Genomic DNA, 17,256 nt, shown 5'->3' with positions numbered 1-17,256 from the left:
GAGAAAAGCACAGCAGGTCCGGCAGCATCTGTGGATTCTCAAGGATTCACATCCTCCTCTTTAGCTCTTTGCTGAGAGTAGAGTTGTAGAATATTACAACACAGAAGGAAGCCGTTCTAGCTGCTGCATCTTTAGAGACACAACAGCTTGGGGACAACTGTTCAATTTAGTCGAACAGCTCAACTTTCTCCTGTTATCTAAGGAAATGTATACCTGCATTAGAGGTAGTCCAGAGGAGGCTGATACCAGGTATGGAGGGACTGTCTCATGAGGAGAGGTTAAGTGGATTGGGTCTGTACCACTTGGAATATAGGAGAATGAGAGTCACCCTTATCAAAACATACAAGATTCTTAGACAACTTGACAGGCTGGATTTGGAAAGATTGTTTCCCCTTATGGGACAGTCTAGGATGAGGGGGCATGATTTCATGACAGGAGGTTACACATTTAAGACAGAGATGAAGAGGAACTTTTCTCTCAGCACGCAGTGCAACAGTGAATTCTCTACCCAGGAGGGCCGCTGAGTATTGTTGTTAAACATAGTGAAGACTGAGATGGACAGGTTTTTAATCATCAAGACAATCAAGCTTTATAGGGAAAGACAGAAAAATGGATTTGAGGATTAGCAAATCAGCCATGACTTCATTTAATGGCAGAACAGACTTAATGGGCTGAATGGTTTTCTGCTCCTGGCTTATGGCCTTAACGAGTTGTCTTTAAACACCTATTCAGTTTCCTTTTGAAGGATCACTGTGGCAGCACATGGCTGTCCCTGATGGTTTGCACTGTCTGTGTCAAGCATCGTCTGGTGTTCCTCAGGAGCCCCATTCGGCAATGCCAGTCTCTGCTCCTTCTTCCTGCAGAGGAAGACAGTGACGATAAACTCACCGTTAGTCCCAGTGGGGTGGTGTCCCATTCAAGAGCAACAACTTTGGCCTGAGGGTCAACATGCCTTGATTTTTTAATTCACTCATAGGACATGAGCATCACTGACTGATCGGCATTTATTGCTATTTGAGAAGGTGGTGGTGAGCTGCAATCCATGTGCTGTGGGTTGACCCACAATGCCCTTACGGAGTTAATTCCAGGATTTTGACCCAGCAACAGTGAAGGAATGGTGATATATTTCCAAGTCAAGATGGTAAGTGTCTTGGAGGGGAACGTGGTGGTGGTCCCACGTATCTGCTGCCCTTGTCCTTCTAGTTGCAAGAGGTCATGAGTTTGGAAGGTGCTGTCTGAGGAAGTTTGGTAAATTTCTGTGGTGCATCTTGTAGATAGTACACACTGCTGTGACTGAGTGTTGATGGTGGAGGAAGTGGATGCTTATGGATGTGGTGTCAATCAAGCGGCCTGTTTTGTCCTGGAAAGTGCTATACTTCTTCCAGACAAATGGGGAGTATTCCATCACACTCCTAACTTGTACCTTGTATACGGTAGCCAGGCTTTGGGCCTAGGACACCCTGAGGAACTCCTGCAGTGATGTCCTGGAGCTGACATGACTGACCTCTTATAACCACAATGATCTTCCAATGTGCCACGAATGACTCCAATAGGAACAGAGCTTGCTCCTGGTTCCCATTGACTCTAGATTAGCTCGTGGCTCTGGCATAACCCAAGCTGGGCGTCATTGAGCAGGCCATGAGACAAGGTCAAGAAGGTAAACCCTCCATGGTAACCCCAGCTGGTTAGGGAATCAAACCAGTGCTATTGGTATCACTATACATCGTGAACCAGCCATCCAGCGAACTGAGCTAACTAATGGTTCATCTGTTTTTTTTTGAGGATAATTCAGGATGGGCACTCCACCCTGGGCTCATCAATGATGCCCACATCCTGTAAATGAATTTTAAGAAAGCAAAAAATAGTTCTTGAATTGTTTGTCATACTTATCCTTCCTTAAACAGTGCCATTGCCCTCAATGTTTTTGGGAATGTGTAATCATACCCTGCTGACACCGGAGTCACATTTATTTGTCATCCTGCCCCACCACCCCCATCTACACAAATTGTTTTTTGATGTAAACAATTCCACAATATCTGCTCCCATGCCAGCTCCTGCTGTGGTAAACAGCCAGGTTTTCAAAAATTCCTCATATCAGCAACATTGAGAAGGACTTTCAAGCACATGATGCAAAAAATTCTTTATGTATTTTAGTGCTGTTGCTTCAAAAAACCAAAGAAAAAGCATATTGGGATTGTAACAGGAACTTGAACCTATGATCTACAGATTCAGAGATGAGATTGTTGCCATTGAGCCAAGAATATCTTGTAAACATTGTTTCCTCTACTGCTGGAACACATCCCTTTGTTTTGGTGTATTCCAGCTGTTTCCAATCACTCACCCTCACACCAGCTGTTTGCTTCCATCAACCATCTCTAAATCCAGCTGTTTTCTTGGTCAATAACCTTTGTACTCCAGCTGTTTTCTTCTATAAATGAAAGACCAGCGTTTATATAGCACCTGTCATGACCTCAAGATATCCCAAAGCACTCTACGGGCGATAAAGTATTTTTTGAAGTGTCAGTGCTGTTAGAATGCAAGAAATGTGGTGGCCACTTTGGACACAGCAAATTCCTGCATGGACCAGAGAGATAATTGATTATCTTTGGTTTGTGATGTGGATAAGTAAGGCCAACTCACCATAGTCCTTGAGTAGCGTGTGGTTGCTCACTCGTCGAAGAGAGACAAGTGGTGATGAGTTTAACCTGAGGCCTGTCATACCTCAGGTGAGGAGAGAGTTTGAGGGAAGAGGGGTCTCCATAGTAACCTCAACCAGTGCTGGATTTGAACCCACACCATTGAAGTCGTTCTATTTCACAAACCAACTGTCCAAACAACTCAGCTAACCAACCCCTAGTTATGGGTTAAATTTTTTTTTATTATTCATCAATTGGATGAGGGTATTGCTGGCTGAGCAGCATTTATTGCTCAGAGGGCAGTTCAGAGTCAACCACTGTGGGTTTGCAGTCATGTGTAGGCCAGACCGGCTAAGGATGGTGGTTTCCTTCTCTAGAGGACATTAGTAAACCAGATGGGTTTTTTCCAACAATTGACAATGGATTCACGGTCATCATTAGACTGTTAATTCCTGATTTTTTTTTAAATCAAATTTAAATTCTGCCATCTGCCATGGTGGGATTTGAGACTGGGTCCTCAGAAAATGTTCTGCGTCTCTGGAATAACAGACCAGAGATAATATCATTAGGCCATTGCCTCCCATGATCGACGAGGACACAGCAAATATATCCCTGCCTCAGTTTAAGGTTTCACAGAAAAGCCTCTTTCAATGTTGCACCTGAGTATCAAACACTGGTTTTTATGTTTGTGGCCTTGTTTGGGGCTGGGAACAACCACCTCTGGCCCTGAGGTAAAATGACATCAACGGCTGATGAAGATACAATTACTACAACTTGGCTTGGGCTCATTGGGCTCTTTCAGTGCTTAAATGCTTGGCTAAATACCTTTGTAAGTTGCATGTATAAAGCATGTTTCATATAAGAAAAACTTAAGAACATGCTAGAGGAAAGATGTCATGAACCTTGAAAGTGTGAAGAAAAAATTTACAAGGATGTCATAGGTTGGAGGGTTTGAGCTATAAGGAGAGGTCAAGTCGGCTGTGGCTAGTTTTCCTTGAATGCTGGAGGCAGAGGGGTGACCTTATAGAAATTTATAAAACCACGAGGTTCATGAATTGGGTGAAGGGCCAAGGTCTTTTTCCCAGGATAGGGGAGTCCATAACTAGTGGGCACTGGTTTTGGGGGAGAGGGGAAAGATTTGAAAGAGAGCTGACGGCAAGCAGAGGGTGGTGTGTGTATGGAATGAGCTGCCAGAGGAAATGGTGGACTGGCACAATTACAACATTTAAAAGGCTTCTGGATGGATACATGAATAGGAAGTGTTTAGAAGGAAATGAGTCAAATGGTGGAAAATGGGACTAGATTAATTCAGGACATCTAGTTGGCATGGATGAACTGGACTGAAGGGACTTCTTCTGAGGTGTATATCTCTATGACTATGTAAGAGCTAGGAGCAGCAGGAGGCCATTAAGCCCTCTGAGCCTGCTCCAACATTTAACATAGTCATGGCTGATTTCTTCGCAGCTTCGTTTTCTGTTGTCTCCCCATTACCTTTAACAGTATTTCTAATTTAGAAATCTGTCTATTTCTTCCTTAAATTTATTCAGTGGCCCAGTCTCCATCGCACAACAGGGCAGTGAATTCCACAGGTTCTCGATCCTTCAAGAGAGTAATCCTCCTTATCTCTGTTTCAATCTGCCACGCTTATCCTAAAACTGCAACTTCTTGTTCTCATTGCCCCACAAAGGGAAGCATCCATTTGGGATCCACTTTGTGAAGAAAACCACACAAGGAGATTCACAGCGGAGTAATTGGTCAAAGAGATAGGTCTTAATGAATCAATTAGTATCAATGTCAAGTACTTTGCATTAAAAGATAAATAGATAATGATACTTCATCGAGTACTATGGTGGGATTCAAATCCATATCTTGGAAGCATAGCCGAGGGATCTGTCAAGCCAGTGATGCTCTCATCTCCTGAATGATTACAGGTATCAGTCTAGTCATCTCTCCCTGAACTTCTCCCAAAAATCCTTCTGTATGTATGGTGACCAGTATAGGATATACTACACCAGATAAGCTCCTTTGTTGAGAATTATGAGTCAATAGAAGTTCAGAAGGCTAATAATTAGCTTTTCCCTTGTTAGAATTTGGGAAAACCAGAGTTACCTAATATTGACTATTTAAAAGGCAGTTTCATGGAGTTATTGAGTTTCTCAAGAAGCAGCAGTTTAGATGTCATACATTAGTTAGACATTAAAAAGTGTAGACAGCTTGTGATAATTAGGAATAGTTCGCTCATGGGGACAAACAGGAAATTCCAGAGAGTGTGTTGATTTCAATAAAGTTGTGAAGGGAGCTAACTGCTGTCTGTTATAATGTCAGGGGATTCTTTCCTAAGTCTTCCCTCAATATCTTCTGGTTCATGTTCCATCTGGAAAGGACAGCCCGCCGAAAAGGCTCATCTGAAAAGGACTGCTCTCTTACGCTGAGCACTCGTTGATATAACTATTTGTAGGGATGGTAGTTTATGCTGAGTCAGTCACCCATTTCAATGTTTCCATCGAATGGATGTTTGATAGGGGGAGGCAAGAGTGCAGTGATATTGCCAAAGGACTTGTAACCTTGAGACCAAAATTAGTGTTGTAGTAGATAGTGAGGAAGGTTAACTAAGATTACAAAGGGATCTTGATCAAAAGGGCCAAGGAATAGCAGATAGAGGGCCCTGGAGTGTTGTAGAACAGAGTGGTTCAGGCACAGAGTTCATTAAAAGTTGCTTCACAGGTAGATAGAGACAAATAAGGTGTTTGGAATGCTTGAGAGATAATGGGAACTGCAGATGCTGGACAATTCAAGATAACAAAGTGTGAAGCTGGATGAACAAAGCAGGCCAAGCAGCATCTCAGGACCATAACAGCTGATGTTTCGGGTCTAGACCTTTCATCAGAGAGGGGGATGGGGTGAGGGTTCTGAAATAAATAGGGAGAGAGGGGGAGGCGGACCGAAGATGGATACAGGAGAAGATAGGTGGAGAGGAGAGTATAGGTGGGGAGCTGGGGAGGGGATAGGTCAGTCCGGGGAGGACGGACAAGTCAAGGGGGCGGGATGAGGTTAGTAGGTGGGAAATGGAGGTGTCGCTTGAGGTGGGAGGAGGGGATAGGTGAGAGGAAAAACAGGTTAGGGAGGCGGGGACGAGCTGGGCTGGTTTTGGGATGCAGTGGGGGAAAGGGAGATTTTGAAGCTTGTGAAGTCCACATTGATACCGTTGGGCTGCAGGGGTCCCAAGTGGAATATGAGTTGCTGTTCCTGCAACCTTCGGGTGGCATCATTGTGGCACTGCAGGAGGCCTATGCCCTCTCTAACCCCCATCCCAGACCCCAAGATGACTTTCCATATCAAGCAGATGTTCACCTACACATCTGCCAATGTGGTATACTGTATCCACTGTGCTTGGTGTGACTTCCTCTACACTGGGGAAACCAAGCGGAGGCTTGGGGACCACTTTGCAGAACACCGCCGCTCGGTTCGCAATAAACAACTGCACCTCCCAGTCGTGAACAATTTTAACTTCTCCTCCCATTCCTTAGACGACATGCCCATCATGGGCCTCCTGCAGTGCCACAATGATGCCACCTGAAGGTTGCAGGAACAGCAACTCATATTCCACTTGGGAACCCTGCAGCCCAATGGTATCAATGTGGACTTCACAAGCTTCAAAATCTCCCCTTCCCCCACTGCATCTCAAAACCAGCCCAGCTTATCTCCGCCTCCCTAACCTGTTCTTCCTCTTACCTATCCCCTCCTCCCACCTCAAGCCACACCTCCATTTCCCACCTACTAACCTCATCCCACCTCCTTGACCTATCCGTCCTCCCTGGACTGACCTATCCCCTCCCCACCTATACTCTCCTCTCCACCTATCTTCTCCTCTATCCATCTTTGGTCCGCCTCCCCCTCTCCGATGAAGGGTCTAGGCCTGAAACATCAGCTGTTATGCTCCTGAGATGCTGCTTGGCTTGCTGTGTTCATCCAGCTTCACACTTTGTTATCTTGTTTGGAATGCTTACCTTCATTGCTCAGATCATTGAGTTTCAGGGTTGGTAAGTCAAGTTGCAGTAGTACAGGACACTGGTGAGGCTACTTTTGGGGTACTGTGTGCAGTTCTGGGCACCCTGGTATGGGAAGGATATTATTAAATTGGAAAGGGTGCAGAAAAGGTTAACGGGGATGTCACTGGGATTGGAGGGCTTGAGTTGTAAGGAGAGGCTGGAAAAGTTGGGATATTTTTCACTGAAGCATATGATGTTGTCAGAAGAAAGGTGGAGAGGAGACAGACAGATCAAAGAGGTGGGGATGGAGCTCTGCTGTTTGGCCAGCTGTGTACATCCTGCTCTACATGTTATAGGGATTTATAAAATGAGGTGAATAGAAAAGGTTTTGTTCTGCCTAAATTGGGGGAGTGCAAAAGTAGAGAGTGCACTTTTATGGTTAGAGGAGAAAGATTTAAAAGGGACCTGAGGGGCAACTTTTCCACACAGAGGATAATTTGTATGTGGAAAGAGTTGCCAGAAAAAGTGGTAGCTGCAAGCACAGGAAAGATTTAGAAGAATGTGGGCCATGTGCAGGCAAATGGGACTACTTTAGTTTGGAAAATTTGGTCAGTGTGAACAGGTTGGACTGAAGAGTCTAATTCCAAGGTATTGTTCTCGAGAACAAAACAGAAACCACTGGAGAACATCAGCAGGTTTAGCAGCATTTGTGCAGAGAAGGCAGTTACTTTTTTGAGTCCAGTGACCCTTCCTCATCCATACTCTTTCCAAACTTTTATGCAATTTAAACTTCACCATTGACAGGTTTTGATAATGAATGTCTTTTGACTCCAAGTGTCTTATTTCATGGAGCTTGAAGTATAGGAACACTTCTAGATGATCTGAACGGGGTTTCAGCGTGGGTCAGTGTTGGTGACGTGGAGTTGCTGGTGTCGGACTGGGGTGATCAGGGTTAAAAATCCCAGTGCAACACGTTATAATCCAACAGTTTATTTGAAGACACAAGCTTTGAGAGTCTCACTCCTGCTGCAGGTATGACCCTTGTAAAAGGAGTGAGACTCCGAAAGCTCGTGAGTTCAAAAAAACCTGTTGGACTATAACCTGGTGTCCTGGGATTTTGGAGGTAACAAGGTGTGGAGCTGGATGAACACAGCAGGCCGAGCAGGAAAGCTAACTTAAAGGCATTTCGGGCCTAGACCCTTCTTCGTGGGAGGGGGAAGGGGAAGAGGAAGGGGGAGGGGGTTCTGAAATAAATAGGGAGAGGGGGGTTGGCAGATAGAAGATGGATAAAGGAGAAGATAGGTGGAGAGGAGACAGACAGGTCAAAGAGGTGGGGATGGAGCTCTGATGCTGTTTGGCCTGCTGTGGACATCCTGCTCGACACCTTGTGATCTCAGATTCTCCAGGATCAGCAGTTCCCATTTTCCTGGGATTTTTGACCTGGGGCAACGTTGTTCACTCACAAGGTTGGGCTAGGACCACATGACACGCTTCAGGTCGGGAACTGCGCATGCGCGCGTCTCCGCATCACGCGCACCAGGCGTTGTTGCGTCACGAGATGGTTCGGCGCTTGCGCTTTTGGCCTTATGGCGACAGGCTGTCAGTTGGTTGCCAAGGAAGGCCTACACATTCGGGCTGTCGAATTGGAGGGAAAGCCACTGATTATGAGCCAAGGTGAGTCTCGGCTGAGACGACGGTATGACATGTTCTCCGTGGATAATCGCATTGTGTCTTCGTACGGGGCGGAAGGGCAGGGTTGTGGTGTGCTGCTGAGTTCCGTTCCCGGGAGCGAGGGAAAGCACTCTTTCGGATACGGCAACAGGATTTAATGGAAACAGGGTTATTCCCTGTGTGCCGATGTCACCCTCCTTCAGAAAGTCAACCCCACCATCTCCCGGCCACACTCCACCCCTTCCGGACCGGCCCGGCCCCGTTCTCTCCCACGTCGCCCCGCAGCCGCCCGCCCTGACCATCCTGCCCCTGCCCACGCCCTGATCATCCTTACCCTGGATAATAAAATGTGAGGCTGGATGAACACAGCAGGCCAAGCAGCATCTCAGGAGCACTAAAGCTGACGTTTCGGGCCTAGACCCTTCATCAGAAATAGGGGGATGGGGAGAGGGAACTGGAATAAATAGGGAGAGAGGGGGAGGCGGACCGAAGATGGAGAGTAAAGAAGTTAGGTGGAGAGAGAATAGGTGGGGAGGTAGGGAGGGGATAGGTCAGTCCAGGGAAGACAGACAGGTCAAGGAGGTGGGATGAGGTTAGTAGGTAGATGGGGGTGCGGCTTGGGGTGGGAGGAAGGGATGGGTGAGAGGAAGAACCGGTTAGGGAGGCAGAGACAAGTTGGACTGGTTTTGGGATGCAGTGGGTGGGGGGGAACAGCTGGGCTGGTTGTGTGGTGCAGTGGGGGGAGGGGACGAGCTGGGCTGGTTTAGGGATGCAGTAGGGGAAGGGGAGATTTTGAAACTGGTGAAGTCCACATTGATACCATTGGGCTGCAGGGTTCCCAGGCGGAATATGAGTTGCTGCTCCTGCAACCTTCGGGTGGCATCATTGTGGTAGTGCAGGAGGCCCATGATGGACATGTCATCAAGAGAATGGGAGGGGGAGTGGAAATGGTTTGCGACTGGGAGGTGCAGTTGTTTGTTGCGAACCGAGCGGAGGTGTTCTGCAAAGCGGTCCCCAAGCCTCCGCTTGGTTTCCCCAATATAGAGGAAGCCGCACCGGGTACAGTGGATGCAGAATACCACATTGGCAGATGTGCAGGTGAACATCTGCTTAATGTGGAAAGTCATCTTGGGGCCTGGGATAGGGGTGAGGGAGGAGGTGTGGGGGCAAGTATAGCATTTCCTGCGGTTGCAGGGGAAGGTGCTGGGTGTGGTGGGGTTGGAGGGCAGTGTGGAGCGAACAAGGGAGTCATGGAGAGAGTGGTTTCTCTGGAAAGCAGACAGGGGTGGGGATGGAAAAATGTCTTGGGTGGTGGGGTCGGATTGTAGATGGCGGAAGTGTCGGAGGATGATGCGTTGTATCCGGAGGTTGGTGGGGTGGTGTGTGAGAACGAGGGGGATCCTCTTTGGGTGGTTGGGGCGGGGTGTGAGGGATGTGATGCGGGAGATGCGGCCAAGGGCGTTCTCGACCACTATGGGGGGAAAGTTGCGGTCCTTGAAGAACTTGGACATCTGGGATATGCAGGAGTGGAATGCCTCATCGTGGGAGCAGATGCAGCGGAGGCGGAGGAATTGGGAATAGGGGATGGAATTTTTGCAGGAGGGTGGGTGGGAGGAGGTGTATTCTAGGTAGCTGTGGGAGTCGGTGGGCTTGAAATGGACATCAGTTACAAGCTGGTTGCCTGAGATGGAGACTGAGAGATCCAGGAAGGTGAGGGACGTGCCGGAGATGGCCCAGGTGAACTGAAGGTTGGGGTCGAAGGTGTTGGTGAAGTGGATGAACTGTTCGAGCTCCTCTGGGGAGCAAGAGGCGGCGCCGATACAGTCATCAATGTACCAGAGGAAGAGGTGGGGTTTGGGGCCTGTGTGGGTGCGGAAGAGGGACTGTTCCACGTAACCTACAAAGAGGCAGGCATAGCTGGGGCCCATGGCCACCCCCTTAGTCTGTAGGAAGTGGGAGGAGTCGAAAGAGAAGTTGTTGAAGGTGAGGACGAGTTCGGCTAGGTGGATGAGGGTGTCGGTGGAGGGGGACTGGTCGGGCCTGCGGGACAGGAAGAAGCGGAGGGCCTTGAGGCCATCTGCATGCGGAATGCAGGTGTATAGGGACTGCACATCCATGGTGAAAATGAGGTGTTGGGGGCCAGGGAATTGGAAGTCCTGGAGGAGGTGGAGGGAATGGGTGGTGTCACGGACGTAGGTGGGGAGTTCCTGGACCAAAGGGGAGAAAATGGAGTCCAGATAGGTGGAGATGAGTTTGGTGGGGCAGGAGCAGGCTGAGACGATGGGTCGACCAGGGCAGGCAGGCTTGTGGATTTTGGGAAGGAGATAGAAATGGGCCGTGCGGGGTTGGGGAACAGTGAGGTTGGAGGCTGTGGGTGGGAGGTCCCCTGAGGTGATGAAGTCATGAATGGTGTTGGAGATGATGGTTTGGTGCTCGGGTGTGGGGTCATGATCGAGGGGGCGTAGGAGGTGGTGTCGGAGAGTTGGCGTTTGGCCTCGGCGATGTAGAGGTCAGTGCGCCATACTACCATTGCACCACCCTTGTCTGCGGGTTTGGTGAGGTTGGAGTTGGAGCGGAGAGCTGCCCGTTCTGCAGGGGAGAGGTTGGAGTGGGTGAGAGGGGTGGAGAGGTTGAGGCGGTTAATGTCTCGACGGCAGTTAGAGATGAAGAGCTCGAGGGAGGGTAGGAGGCTTCGGGGTGGTGTCCAGGAGGAGGACTTGTGTTGTGAAGGGGCCAGTGGAGGGAGGGTTAGGTTCCCGGTTGAAGAAGTAAGCGTGGAGGCAAAGGCGGCGGAAAAACTGTTCTATGTCCAATCGTGACTGGTATTCGTTGATGTGTGGTTGTAGGGGGACAAAGGTGAGCCCCTTACTAAGGACTGACCGTTCGTCCTCAGTTAGTGGGAGGTCTGGGGGGATGGTGAAGATGCGGCAGGGTTCAGTGTGACTGTCTTCTCCGGGGTTGCTGGCTGTGGGGGTTGTGGGCGGAGCTATGAGGGCGTTGGCCGTGCGCGGGGTTCCGTCGGTGTCGACCGTGGGCGGGGTTTCCTCGGCATTCGTCCGCTCCCCCCACTGCACCACACAGCCAGCCCAGCTCTTCCCCTCCACCCACTGCATCCCAAAACCAGTCCAACCTGTCTCTGCCTCCCTAACCTGTTCTTCCTCTCACCCATCCCTTCCTCCCACCCCAAGCCGCACCCCCATCTCCTACCTATTAACCTCATCCCACCTCCTTGACCTGTCCGTCTTCCCTGGACTGACCTATCCCCTCCCTACCTCCCCACCTATACTCTCTCCACCTATCTCCCCATCCCCCCCCCCCCCATCCCCCCCCAATTTATTCCAGTTCCCTCACCCCATGCCCCTCTCTGATGAAGGGCCTAGGCCCGAAACGTCAGCTTCTGTGCTCCTGAGATGCTGCTGGGCCTGCTGTGTTCATCCAGCCTCACGTTTTATTATCTTGGATTCTCCAACATCTGCAGTTCCCATTGTCACCCTTCCTGCCCCTGCTGCCCCCGCCCACGCCCTGACCATGCTGCCCCCGCCCTGACCATCCTGCCCCCGCTGCCCTTGCACTAACCTTCCCGTCCCCGCCGTAATCACCCTGCCCTGCTGTCCCTGCCCTAACCCTCCTGCCCCTACTGCTCCCACCCCATCCTGCATCTGCAGCCCCTGCCCTAGCCTTCCTGTACACGAACGAACCATCCTGCTCCCCTTGCCACTGCCCTAGTCTTCCTGTCGCCCTGCCCACACAATCTTCCAGCTCCAACCTTCCTGCATCTCCCCACCTCAACATTCCTGCCCTGCCCCACCCTAACCTTCCTGTCCTACCCTGCAGCTCCCCACCTCACCCCACCTGTACCCCCCTCATGTCCATGTCACCCCCACGCCCCCACTGAGTCAGTGTCACCCTCACTGTGTCCCTCTTGCTTGTCACCCTCACCACAGCAACTTCACTGAGCCAGCCTGACCCTCACCCTTGTTGAGTTTTATGACTCACTAGGGTAATGCTCTCCAAATTGAGCCCTGCTATTTTTGGAGCTGTACTAAATATTAAAGTGGTTTTCTCAAGTGTGCACGGTGGCTTAATTTATCTGACTTTCAAACAAGATGGATCGGCAGCAAAAAACAAGTTTCTTCACTGAGCATGAATTACTTATTACAAGTAATCAGACTGCAGCTACAAGTAAACAGTTATAAACCACTGATTTATACAACACTTTCAATTAAACTTCTAATTCCTTTATAATCTTGTTGTAATACCCTTACATGCACTCCAAACAAATACGGAATGGATTATTGGCAGGGGTAGAAAATCTGGAATGGCAGTTTAGTGATTTTTGATTCCTAGTTCCAGGGTTGAGTTTGTCCTTGTTTGGCTGGCTGGCCAGGACCCTGTTGCTCAGATGTCTTTCTCTGCAGCAAAACACAGAATTGTTGGCAAGCAAAAAGCAAAATCAATTGGTTATGAGTTCACTAACCAATTAACTGCTTGTTGCCAACCAGCTGCATCTGAATGCAGAATCCCTCAGCTCTTCTTCATCTACAACTCTAATTGCTGCTTATTCAAGCAGTAGTTGACATGACGCCTGTAACGGGATTTGGGTTACGTTATAGAGCCCATTTAAATCCCTGAATTTTAAAATAGTTCTTTCTCATTTAAGTCCAGTTTTTAAAAAAGCGGAAATAAAATGATGCAGTCCTTACATGAGACAGTGTCAGTATCTCACTCATTGTGGTGTCAATATCATTCAGAATCAATGTTGCAGTCACTGTCTCAGAGAGTCCGTGTCAAATTTTTGTCGAGTGAAGGACAAGCTGTGCAATTTATTGCAGCAGGTGGCTGCAAAACAAAACTGTTAAAGTGGTTTGAGAATGAAAATTGCGGATTTGAAAGTTCAGTTGTCAGAGTATAGGAGCTAATATAGGTCAGTGAGATCAGTGGTAAATGATGAATGTGATTTAAGTCATTTTGATCTTTGACCACTTCAATATAAGTTTTTAATTGAACGTAGCATAGAGCAGTACAGCACAGGAACAGGACCATGAGCCCACAGTGTCAGTGATTACCATGATGCCAAATTATACAATCTCCTCCACCTTCTTCAAAATGTATCACATTTTTCACTGAATTTCACTTGCCTACTTGCTCCTGAAATTGCTGACATTTCTGATTTGCCTGTTGTACTTGCATCTCTTTTGACATACAGTCATAGAAATGTACAGTACGGAAGGAGATCCCTTATTCCAACTTGTCCAAACCAAACAGATATCTAAATTAATCAAGTCCTATTTGCCAGCATTTGGCCCATGTCCATCTAAACCCTTCCTATTCATGTACCTATCCAGATGCCTTTTAAATGTTGTAATCGAACTAGCCACCACCAACTCCTCTGGTAGTTCATTCCATACTCGCTCCAATCTCTGTACTGTCACCCCTCAGCCTCTGATGCTTTCGGAAAAATTGCACCTCCCACAGCTCCAACCTCCCCATGTGGCAACATCCTTGTAAATCTTCTATGATCTCTTTCAAGTTTCACAATGTCTTTCCCAAAGCAAAGAACAAAGAAACTTACAGCACAGGAACAGGCCCTTTGGCCCTTCAAGCCTACGCCGATCGAGATCCTCTGTCTAAACCTGTCATCTATTTTCTATGGGCCTGCATCCCTTTGTTCCCTGCCCATCCATTTACCTGTCCAGATACATCTGGAAAGACACTACTGTGTCTGCGTTTACCACCTCCGCTGGCAACACGTTCCAGGCACCCACCACCCTCTGCGTAAGAACTTTCCACACATCTCCCATAAATGTTTCCCCTCTCACTTTGAATTCATGATCCCCTAGTAACTGAGACCCCGACTCTGGGAAAAAGCTTCTTGCTATCCACCTTGTCTATACGTCTATACCCCTCATGATTTTGTAGACCTCAATCAGGCTCCCCCCTCAGTCTTCGTCGTTCTAATGAAAATAATCCTAACCTACTCCACCTTTCTTCATAGCTAGCACTCTCCATACCAGGCAACATCATGGTGAACCTCCTCTGCACCTTCTCCAAAGCATCCACATCCTTTTGGTAATGTGGCGACCAGAACTGTACGCAGTGCTCTAAATGTGGCTGAACCAAAGTCTTATACAACTGTAACATGACCTGCCAACTCTTGTACTCAATACACTGTCCGATGAAGGAAAGCATGCTGTATGCCTTCTTGACCACTCTATTGGCCTGTGTTGCCACCTTCAGGGAACAATGGATCTGAACACTCAGATCTCTCTGTACATCAATTTTCCCCAGGACTTTTCCATTTACTGTATATTTTGCTCTTGAATGAGAACTTCCAAAATGCATCACCCCGTATTTGCCCGAATTGAACTCCATCTGCCATTTATCTGCCCAATCTCCAATCTATCTATATTCTGCTGTAATCTCTGACAGGCCCCTTCACTATCTGCTCCTCCACCAATCTCCGTGTAATCTGCAAACTTGCTAATCAGACCACCTACACCTTCCTCCAAATCATTTACTTATATTACAAACAAGCAGGGAGACCAGAACTAAACACAGTAATCCAAAAGTGTCGTAACCAATGTCCTATACAGCTGCAACAAAACCTCCCAACTCCTGTAACAGAATACACTGACCAATAAAGGCAAGCATACCAAACACTGTCTTCACTACGCTGTTTACCTGCAACTCCACTTTGAAGGAACTGTGAACCTGCACTCCAAGATCTTTGTTTGGCTACACTCCCCCAGGATCTTACCATTAAGAGTATAAGTCCTGCCTTGAATAACCCTGCCAAAATGCAGCACCCTTACGTTTATCTAAATTAAACTCCATCGACTACTCCTCAGCACATCTATAGAACATAGAACATTACAGCACAGTACAGGCCCTTCGGCCCTCGGTGTTGTGCCGGCCTGTCATACTGATGTCAAGCCCATCTAACCTACGCTATTCCATGTACGTCCATATGCTTATTCAATGACTACTTCAATGTACCTCAAGTTGGCGAATCTACTACCATTGCAGGCAAAGCGTTCCATTCCCTTACTACTCTCTGAGTAAAGAAACTACCTCTGACATCTGTCCTATATCTTTCACCCCTCAATTTAAAGCTGTGCCCCCTCGTGCTCGCCGTCACCATCCTAGGAAAAAGGCTCTCCCTATCCACCCTATCTAACCCTCTGATTATTTTATATGTTCCAATTAAGTCACCTCTCAACCTTCTTCTCTCTAATGAAAACAGCCTCAAGTCCCTCAGCCTTTCCTCGTAAGACCTTCCCTCCATACCAGGCAACATCTTAGTAAATCTCCTCTGTACCCTTTCCAATGCTTCCACATCCTTCTTGTAATGCGGTGACCAGAACTGTACACAATACTCCAAGTGCGGCCACACCAGGGTTTTTGTACAGCTTCACCATAACCTCTTGGTTCTGGAACTCGATCCCTCTATTAATAAAAGCTAAAACACTGTATGCCTTCTTAATAGCCCTGTCAACCTGGGTGGCAACTTTCAAGGATCTGTGTACATGGACACCGAGATCTCTCTGCTCATCTACACTGCTAAGAATCTTACCATTAGCCCTGTACTTTGTCTTCTGGTTACTCCTACCAAAGTGCATCATCTCACACATCTGCTCAAGGTCCCATTGTAGTTTGAGGCAACCTCCTTCTCTGTCTACTATACTACCAACTTTGGTATCATCTGCAAACTTACTAACCACACCTCCTATATTCACATCCAAATATAAACGACAAAACATCAGTGGACCCAGCACCAACCTTTGCTGCTCACCACTGATCGCAGGCCTTCAGTCTGAAAAGCATCTCTCTACCACGACCCTTTGTCTCCTACCTTCAAGCTAGTTATATATCCAAATGGCTAGTTCTCCCTGTATTCCATGTGATCTAATCTTGTTAACTAGTCTACCATGTGGAACCTTGTTGAATGCCTTGCTGGAGCTCATATAGAGAATGTCTGTGCTCTGACTGAGAAGAGCAATGATTCCTACATTGACTTCTGAGATTACTATTTACATCCTATTTATTCAAAATTTACAGAATTCCTACAGTTTAGAAAGCGGTCATTCAGCCCATTGAGTTTGCACCGACTGAACTGCATTCCACCCAGAACAGCACCCCAGCCCATCGCTTTGCATTTGCCATGGTTGCTGGATTGCTTCCTGCATTTTGTTTTTAGTCTTTGTTTCATGTTTTGAGCATTTGGAATCTGATTCTGTTTATATTGGTTGTTTCTACTTTTCACCCTTTTCACCCAGCCTTCTATTCCTGCTGCTACCTTTTCTTAATTGCCTGTGTCAAAATTTTGTGGGAAGGTCCCCTCTGTAGCACCTAATCAGGCACATTTCGAAAATCCATCAGCAAATATACACTGCAATTCTTCAGTCATTAGCATCTGTTAGATCTTTTTAAAACAAACTATTAGGAATTGTAAGGATGTTCAGCCTTTTGTAAATCAATGTTGGTTGCTCGTAATTAGCCTATATCATTCAAAATGAGTATTAATTGTCTGTGGTGATACGGCCTGAAGGTGATTTGCTCACAGCCAATTTTATTTTGCTTGTTCTGTAATAACATGGCTTACCCATTACCCTCTTCTGGAACAAAGGAATTCTGTAGGCAGTTGTCCAGTTTAGAGAGTAACTGAGTAGGAAAGTCATGCAACTGACGAGTTGGAAGAAAACAAATTAGTGATTTGCGTGAGCAATTGCAAGAGAAGTGAATGTATAACTGGGTGACAACACTGAAGTTCTTGGAAGGGATAGAATAAGTTGGGTGGGACTGTAGTTTTTAAAGTCATATGTGGAATCTGAGCATTGCTAGCAAGGCGAATGTTTATTGTCTATTCCAAAAAGTAAGTGTTTTGCTCAGAACATCTGGAGGGCACTTATGGGTCAGCACAATCCCTGTGGGTAGGGAGACGCATTGGGTAAAGCTAGCAG

At 47.4% G+C, this 17,256-nt stretch overlaps 1 protein-coding gene and 1 long non-coding RNA gene across 2 annotated transcripts in view; one reads left to right on the top strand and one right to left on the bottom strand.

Annotated features, from left to right (window-relative positions):
• Window positions 1–770: 770 nt before the first annotated feature.
• On the bottom strand, window positions 771–8,886 carry LOC132209829 (uncharacterized). Its single transcript, XR_009445965.1, has 3 exons — window positions 8,631–8,886; window positions 2,342–2,428; window positions 771–857 (listed from the first exon to the last, which is right to left on the bottom strand). It is a non-coding gene; the product is annotated as an uncharacterized LOC132209829 (long non-coding RNA).
• hspbap1 (hspb associated protein 1) overlaps window positions 8,186–17,256 on the top strand; it is a 114,025-nt gene continuing 104,954 nt past the window's right edge. The window contains exon 1 of the mRNA XM_059647529.1: window positions 8,186–8,299. Coding sequence (XP_059503512.1) covers window positions 8,212–8,299 — 88 coding nt within the window. The 5' untranslated portion in view covers window positions 8,186–8,211. The remainder of the gene's footprint in view (window positions 8,300–17,256) is intronic.

Source organism: Stegostoma tigrinum, chromosome 7, assembly GCF_030684315.1.
Source record: "Stegostoma tigrinum isolate sSteTig4 chromosome 7, sSteTig4.hap1, whole genome shotgun sequence".
Lineage (NCBI taxonomy): Eukaryota > Metazoa > Chordata > Chondrichthyes > Orectolobiformes > Stegostomatidae > Stegostoma > Stegostoma tigrinum.
Note: the sequence above shows the minus strand (reverse complement) of the source record. Positions and strands in the feature narration are given on the sequence as shown.